Source organism: Drosophila rhopaloa, unplaced genomic scaffold, assembly GCF_018152115.1.
Source record: "Drosophila rhopaloa isolate 14029-0021.01 unplaced genomic scaffold, ASM1815211v1 contig_3, whole genome shotgun sequence".
NCBI lineage: Eukaryota > Metazoa > Arthropoda > Insecta > Diptera > Drosophilidae > Drosophila > Drosophila rhopaloa.
Window position 1 is genome coordinate 22290477 of NW_025335123.1, and position 8834 is coordinate 22299310.

Sequence of the window (8834 nt, forward strand, 5' to 3'; positions counted from 1 at the left end):
AATATGCAACTCCAGATTTTATTGAGCAACATCTCTCTTAAACATCTCTCCCTTGAGCGGACAGATACACTTCGAACGGACAGTGATAGAAATACACTTGAAAAATGCGAAATAGAAACGAATTGATTAAACGACCAGGCGACAGAACAAAAGCCAAATGCGAGACAATAAAGGGTGCGGCTTACAGGAGAGAGAGGAAATAAAACAAAGGACCCAAACGGACAGACACGTGGACATTTCGACGGACATGAGGAGACGGTAGAAGTTGGGACCTGGCCATGCACTTTGCATTACCAATTAGAAGAACCCGACGAGCGGACGGCCACAGAAGGTAACAAAAATTGACAATTGACGCCGCAATCAGACAGGCAAACACACACACACACACACACACATGGGTGGCGAGAAGAAGAAGTGGGGGTTGTATCTCATTGTTAAGCAATTTCAATGGGGCAAGTCAATTAAAAACATTCCGAACATCAACCCTCAGGTTCGTCTGGCTACCGATGACCGTTTGGATTACGGCCAAAGGCGGATATCAATGACCTAACCTCACTTCCCTTATTTCTTTATATATGTGACCAGTGTGTATCTCCCTTTCTTGCCAATGACCACCACCCCCTCCCCTGTAATGGTCTCCCATTCGAGCAAGACATAATCCAATTAGCAATTAGTTGTGTATGCCGGGGCGTCATCGGGTTACCTGTGCACCTCCCAGATGGTTTGGATCCGATAGGATGGAAAAACAGGTAGGAAAGCGAAGGCCTAAGGAATGGGTCCCAAATCGAGTAGCTGCCAATTGGTTATAACTCAATTTTGGCTGGTTATTAGGCCCGGCACGTCTCGGGTCGTGGTTTCCTGCCTCTGAAAGTCGGGCTCTCAAGATCTCGATCTCTTAGCAACTTTTAAAGGATTCGGATTCCGAAGCGTCAGGTGGCTTGTGCAAATTATTTTCTGGGAAAGACGGATATTTTCTCTTTACTTTTTAGATGAAGGATCATACAAGTCATAAAATCAAATTTCTAAAAATTCTTTTAGATTTCTAGATTAATAATTTATTTTTGGTCATTTTTAAAAGAAGTTAACTATCGTGTATCCGAGGTTCGTATTAAGTGGGGCCCCAGATTGGGCGCCATGCGGGCGGTGGACCTGGGACACATGTGGCCCAACCGTTTTTTGTTTTGTGGTTCGTCTGAATTTTAATTTAAAATTCATTCATCATACTTGAAGATGGAAAAATCCAAGTGGGGAAAAGCGAGGGTCGTCGGTGGCTTAACAACACAATCCTTCATTTGTATTTTCTGTGCATTCTTTGTTTTCTGGCTGTCGTTTTTTGTATATATATATTTATATACATATATATAGGAATGTATCTTGTCTTGCCCCGACTCATTGTTTAAGCTTCATTGGGATTATGCGGGCTTAACCCCTCACTTTTTTGGTCCAACTCTCTCTTACCCACACTCACTGCATTCCATAAAAAGAAAAAGCAACTTAATGTCTTGCCATATTTTTCACACTAATTCAATTCTTTAATTTTTTCCCTGTTAACTTTGAGTTTTTCTTTTTTTCTCAGCTTTTTGTACATGTTTTTTTTACACATATCGCTGATAATTATGTGTATGCAAAGGTTGGGCTTAAAAAAATATAAAATTAATATAATTCAACTTTTACTGAACCTTTTTTGTTATTTTAATTTTCCCTGACTCTTTCACAGGGTTTTCCAGCTTATTTGCAGTTAATTTAAATGGTTTCGGGTTGGCTTTTGTGCAACAAAGCCTGCTAATTATTGTGAAGTTTATTTCGGGTTTCTGACCGAATGGAAAAATCGAGCGCCCATAAAGATCGTTCGCAGATTGGCACCTATATAATAAGGAGACAGGGAGAGGGAGATATAGCACAGCACAGCTCATTATCATTTCTGCAATCCACTTGAATCCTTTTGTTTTGCTGTCCCATCCGAAATGTTTTGTTTTATTAATTAAAGCGAAATGCAAGTCTTCCCGGGCATTACTGGATTAAAATAAAAGCAAGGGAAAATCGTGAAGAGAAGAGGAAAGCGATGGGGTTGGGGGTATATGGATATAGAAGGTGAGTGAGCGAGAGGCAAACAAGAAGCGGCAACAATTCTTTTCTACGCACGGCCAGACTTTGCAACATAATTGGAATTTCCTTTTTCCTGCCTTCCCCTTACCCCCCAACCCCCACTCCTTCACTTACAATCGCCCCCTCTCTTTCGCTACCACTCACCCCTCTCTTTCTTCGCCATGCTCCATCTTTGTCTTGTCAAGTGGCACAAAAGACAAGAAAAGAAAGAACTCAAGAGTTGCCCGCTTGACCATAAGCTGTCCCATTCAGGCAACAACTTGAGCAGCAACCTGATGTTCCCCATTCCTATCTCTTTCTAGAGCCATCAACCCGTCTCTTTCTCCTCGATACAAAGGTGGATAGTAAGGGGGATCGGGGGATTCTGGACGTGAGAGACTGACTAAGAGAAGTCAAAAAGATATGAGTCAGAGAATTCTGAGAATGTCCTCAGTTCGAGGAAGAAGTACCAAGTCGAGTTCATGGGCTTGGGTTATAAACTCAAGACCCCTCTCTGAATTCTCAGTTTCTTCTTTTTATACAGACAGTAAATGAACAGTGAATGCAAAATTATGCCAGTTCTTAAAGGGTGCTTAAAGGTTTATTTCCTTTAAAAATCCATTTTATTAATTTCATATCTTGTATGTATGGTATTTTATTTGGTTTTCGTTTGTTTTTGCAAGATGAAGATACGAAAATTTAAAATTCAAATTTTTGGAACTCAAACTTGTGTTCTGATAACAAAGCTGTTGGCAAAAAATCTACATAAATTTTAAAAACACGTTTTTTTATTGTTGGCAAAATCAACCGAAATTATTGGCATTCCATAGGAAGTGCTAATCGTGACTCGTCCTCACATATATATACATGTATGTATGTAAATGCTGTTATATTTATTTAGCTGATAACTGGTTCAAAGAATTTGTTATGATATTTATAACGAGTAAAACCTAAATATAATTTCGGTATATATTTTTCAGCTTTAGTTGCTTCTGTTTTAAAAGACTAGTAAAAAGATGGAGTGCAGCTCTCAAGATTTTGCTGGCCCCTTTGTCCCTTTGGATTCTCCATTCATCTCGGGACCCTCATCTCCCATTAATGGTATGACGAACAGTCTTACTGACAGTTTTCCCAGGCGCGATGGCCGAAGTGAAAGCGGCACCCAATTAAGCCAGTTTCGGGCTTAGCTAATTAGGACTGTCCACCCTTTTTTCTACTTTAGCACAACCCCCCCACCCTTCGCTCAAACCATTTTCTTCAGCTTTTCTTCAAAGTGTTTTTCTCACAAAAAATATATAGAACAAGCTGCCGTTTAGAGCACGGCAAACAAAAAGCGACCGGCAACAACATAAAAAGTTTTAAGTTTACTGCTCGAAAATTAGAGCATAGCTGACCACAAAAGAGTTCCCCCTTGTTCCCACTTTCTACAAGAGAGTGGTTCCTGTGGATAAATATAAAGATACTATTTTCCAGCTATCCCAAAACATGATCAATTACCGGCTGAGTCATCCTGAAATGACTTTACCAATTTTTATCTTTTCTCTTGCTGATTTTTCTTTGGGAAAAAATACAGAAAAAGGAGAGATTTCGGAGGGGAGAAGAAGAGGCGTTAATTAAATTCGACTTTCTGTGGTATTAGAACATTTTAAAAGGCCTCGCCAGCTTTTGTGGTCCAAACCGGATGCGGTAATTGCTGGGAAGTCGACTTTGGATTCTTCGCGGGACTTTACAGTTCGCTCGAGAAGTTAGCGACACTATAAACTGTCTGAATTATGAATCTGCCAAGTTGATATAGCTTTCAATTTGTTGCTAGTCTGGTTCCTTGTGTTATTAACTAATTTTGGTGTTTCGTTCTTGGTTTCTTTTTTGTGGCCTATTATTTATCCATTAATTAATAATCTAGACATCGTTTCTCTTTGTTCCGTTAAACTAGGCTCATTTATTCCATAAAAACTAGTTTTGTTTTTAAGCTTAACTAGCTGATTATCTCTGAAGAATTTACCTGATTAATTTGATATATGCCTTTCTCTACAATTCTTTTAGAGACCCCAATTTAACAGTTCCCAGTTTCCAAAAACTAAAGAATTAAATGCAAAGCCCAAAAAATAGGTAAAAATCTAAAATCTATGTTTTAAAATATGTATCTTATAGATCCTCTTAGCAACCGGGTCTTATTTAACAGGTGACTCTTGCGCAATATTTTTAGTTCTCTAGACGAATGTTTGCCCAAATTGTACTGCTCCAAAGTCAGGTGCCGGAATTAGAGATAAGATGCGTTTGTAGTTCTCTTATGTTCACTGAACAATTTACGATATTTGACCAGCCACGATTCGGATACCATAACTCGTAGAGTCTGTTTTAAGGTAAGACAAATATTGACTCTAGAATTTCGGAAGATTGTGATAAGGAACATGATGATTTTAGATTTCCTAGGATGTTGTTTTTTATTTTTTTGGGTCTCTATTTGCGTAGCGCGATCGTTTCAGGGTCGTCCATGGCATCAGGTAACCGGCAAGTGCTCAGGTAATTTGTCTGCCTAGATCTCGTGGGATAACAAAAACAAAAAAAATATTATGACCCTGTCCACTGATAAGCGGATTTAAGCTGGGCCAGACCTTAGTTGAAAGATGTCATTGGAGTGCTTATGGCTGTCGTAATTCTGGGTTTATAAGCTTGCCTTGGGTTACAATGGTATATTAGCTAATGAATTGTCAATTTTTAGAATGATAGTTAAGATCTAAGTGGAAAAATGAACTATCATTTTATAATATAACAGATACAACAGATATTTTCGTTCTAGAAATTATCTTCAGGATTTCCTATTTTTTGTGAGGTTTTACAACTTAAAGAAAACTTGCAAAAACAGTCTTGGCTTATAAACGTTCTTTGAAGACTTTAATAATTTTATTTAAAAGGAAAAACACTAGTTTTTATATGGTAAACAAAGATGGTTTAAGAGAGAAATCTAATTCTTTCTAAAACTTCATATGCCCCACAATTTGTGCCTTTGGTTCCCATTTCTAATTATAATACCAAATAGGAACGGCCTATCTTGGGGACTTTGGGAGCGTTTTTATCGGTTACTCACCTATTAAAGAGCAGCAGCAGAGGAGCAGAGCTATAAAGACGCTGATTGAAGGCAGCGGCAGCGATTTTCGCAGTTCACCCATTTTATCGCTTTATTTTTTGTTGGTAGTCGTAGATTTTCCCGCTCCCAAGTTCTTCCGTTTAACTTCTTTGGTTTGTTTACGGTTGCACACGAAAAAAAATTATTAAAAAATTTCAGTTTGTTTCGACGCCAGTGATTGCACAAATTATTAAATATTTGGTTAACACTTTTCGTCTTTAGATGTTTGTAGCTGTTTAGGTGTGTGAATCTGCAAGAATATAAAAAAGAACAATGGAAGAGTAATGTAATTAGTGAGGTACTGATAGTGGATTTATGTTTTTGATATTTTGCATACTCCACAATCTGGAGATTTATATAGTTTACTATAAAAATATAATTTTTAATTAGCTCATTTGGTTCAAGGATCCTAAAAAATAGATGAAATCCCAGATTTCGTGTTTTTTTTTTTATGATTTGGAGTCCTCATAATACCATTGTATTAAGATTAATGCAATTTAATAGCTCAAGTTATCTTACAACTTTTAATAACTCTTTTTAACCGACTTTTTATGTACAGTTTGAGCATGAGAAGTTCATCTGCATTTGGTATTTGTCATAACTTTAGCATTTCTGATTCAAATGGCAAACGTTGGCATTTATGGGTGAGAAGAAGAGGAAGACGCGTCGCACACGAATGGATTTTGGTGTTATATGTGTGTTGTGTGTGGCTTGTCTCCTTTGCATTCTAAAGTTGGCGGCACCCAAGAAAAAAAAAAAAAAAACAAGAAAAAATAAAACCTGCTTCGCTGCCGACTTCGCACATGTTGGCCAGTTTTTGTAACGGAAATTGCGGGCCTCTCAGCAGTCGAAACACGTAGTGCGGGAAGGAAATAGGGTGGACTACAGACAGGGGGGGGGTTCAAAACAAGGTAAGGGAAGAACGGAGGGCCTGCATGCTTAAATACAGGTCCCTCATTCTTAATAATATTTTCAATAAAATTGTGACTCCGTAGATCGTTATCTTGTGGGTGAAAGAGATTACTATATAGACAGAGAGACTATATCATATCTCTTATCTCTACGAAAGAGAGTAAAAGAGCGAATTCGATTAGCGATTTCTTGGTGGGTTATGCTATGAGAACCTATTTGTTTTCGTCACTCCGATAAATCGTGACTCAAGCTAGCTCTCTCTCTCTCCCTCTTAGCCCCACCGAATCGCTCCCCCACTTTCGAACACACTGAAGTTGCACCTATTCCAAATGTCCTTGAGTTGCAACGAGCTCTACGGTACAGTCATAACTCTTTAAAATCGGTTAAAATTTAAAAATGAAAAAAAAAAAAAAATTTTTGTATGATTTAAGCCCGTGTCACTTACAAAACATGACTTTAAAATAATGACTAAAAGGAAAGAAGATATAAAAGCTCTATACATTCAATAAAACATCTTAGTCTTTTAACGAAAAAATCATTATTAAATCCATATCAGTTTATATTAATAGAACTGAAATTGCCATAAAATCTTTAGGAGAATTGAAATAATAATTGAAACAATTGGCATTCAAGCGAGGGAAAACTGTTTCTGCTTTTCCGCGAGCTTGTCTTTGCAACTAATCCCGCCCACTTTCCACAGCGGGATTTTCTCACCGCCCCTCTCATTTGGCTTAAGGTTATTACAGTTACTGGGTAATCGATATTTAGGGCAGGCCTTGACTTTTTTCTAGAAAACCTCGTATGTGTCTCCGGCACGCAAAATATTCTTGGGAATTTGTTTAGCACATCAGCTTTTGTCTCACTTTTGGCAAATTGAAACATCCTAACAAAATACTCGACAAGCAGACTTAAAATATTCATAAAGTTTCAAAAACGCTAATTATAATGGGAAACTTGCAAAAGAGGAAAGGCGCTAAAAGCAAAAATGATGGCGGGAGAATTTTTGGCAATCTGTTCAAGTTGCATAAAAGTTTAGAAGTTTTCCACTTGCTATTCGTGAATTATTAATGCTGATGTCAAATGATTTGATTTTGACTTCCGACTGGGCCGAAAATTTTTAATTACATTTTCGGGGGTTTCCCGATTTAAGTTGATTGGTTAACATTGCTCAGAAAAATAGGATGGTCTTGAATTTATAATTATTGCAGAAAATTAAGGAAGATTTATATACGGAATATTTAACTAAAACCAAATGTATGAACAAGTTTTCTTTTTAAATATGATATTTTCCAATAGCAAAATCAACTTTTTTTTTAAAGAGAAAATAAAATGTCCTGTACATATTTTCCACTAGACATTTAATTATTACTTTGTGAAATTTGAGGAAACCTAATAAAAACAATTTATGAAGATATAACTGGCAATTTGTATGACCAAAAAGTGAGGCTTAAAAACTTTTAAAATAAGCACCGAGAAAGAGCGAGAAATTTATTTTCAAACTTTGACTTTAGTTTTGGCATTTCAACAGTTTAAACAAATATTTAATTACGTTAAAACTTTAACCAGAAGCCACAGCGAACGAAATTAACTTTTGTTTTTGGACATAAAGGCGATTTTGGCAGACAAAGAGAAAAATGAAACCGGCACAAATTGGATGTGAAATTTGAGCATCTTTTGCTGTGGCATTTTTTTTTGTTAACATATCGAATTAGTTGTGGGCAACTTTTCCAGGTTTTCCTTATTTATGTTTATATTTTTTTTTTTAATATGCCCAGCTGCAAGTGTGAGTCAATTTCCAGCGCTCACTGTTGGTAACAACAACAAAGTTGGCAGCGAAGCGGGCCCAAAAACCTGTTTTCCGTTTTATTTTTCTTGTTTTTCAGTTGATGTTTTTTTTTATACATGCACTTTTCTGACTCCATTTTAGAGGGAGTTTTCAAAAGGGTTTTTATAGTATTTTTATGAAATTTTTCATGGAAAAATAAAAATATTTACACGTGACTCATTGGAATCTTAAACAAAAAACAACAGAGAGAGGGAGAGAGAAGGTCTCATATTTTTGTATTTTTTTTGTCACACGCCAAAAAAAGTTTAGAAAAAAAAGATACAAGTATGTCGCCAGTTTATTTTTGGTTTTTTAGGGAATTTTGGCTGTCTCGTTTTTTTTTGGTGGCCAAGTTATGGTGTAATAGGAATTTATTATTGTTATTTGTTATTACCAATTTCCCATTGTTTAACTGGCACACTAACACAAACGCACGCGACGCGCCACGACCGTTAACACAGACAGTGAAGAGAGCGCGAGAGAGCGTTTTGTGGGAATTATATTGAATTTCTGAATTCGAGGGCTGAGAGCGGAGCACTCGACGCGTTGGCCGTCGAAACGTAACTGAAAGCACCGTCCGCAAAACCAAGTCGAAATGCCGCCACTGACGCCGGCAGAGGCAGCAGCAGCAGCGACAACGGCAGAGGCAGTAGCAGCGACAGCGGCGCCAGCGCAGGCGTCGCACAGTGGACATATAAAAACATTGTGTCCTAGCCTTAACCTAATCAGAAAGACTAGTAAGTGGCAGAATATTTATCTGGAATTTGGGATGTAGATAATTTGTTGTTACTTTATTCAGATTACTACATCAGGAGTATGATCTAAATCAAATCAGTTGTCTCTTAATTTCTTAATAACTTTAGCTCCAATTTAATATTTAGAAAT

General features: G+C 37.3%; 1 protein-coding gene across 8 annotated transcripts in view; it reads right to left on the minus strand.

The window, feature by feature from the left end:
* Positions 1-8515, minus strand: part of LOC108045327 (fasciclin-2) — a 71917-nt gene extending 63402 nt beyond the window's left edge. For all 8 annotated transcript variants that reach the window (XM_017124613.1, XM_044461128.1, XM_044461127.1 and 5 more), the window contains exons 1-2: positions 8344-8515; positions 5174-5462 (exon numbers count right to left, since the gene is read on the minus strand). In XM_017124613.1, coding sequence (XP_016980102.1) covers positions 5174-5255 — 82 coding nt within the window. In that variant the 5' untranslated portion in view covers positions 5256-5462; positions 8344-8515. The remainder of the gene's footprint in view (positions 1-5173; positions 5463-8343) is intronic.
* Positions 8516-8834: the final 319 nt, after the last annotated feature.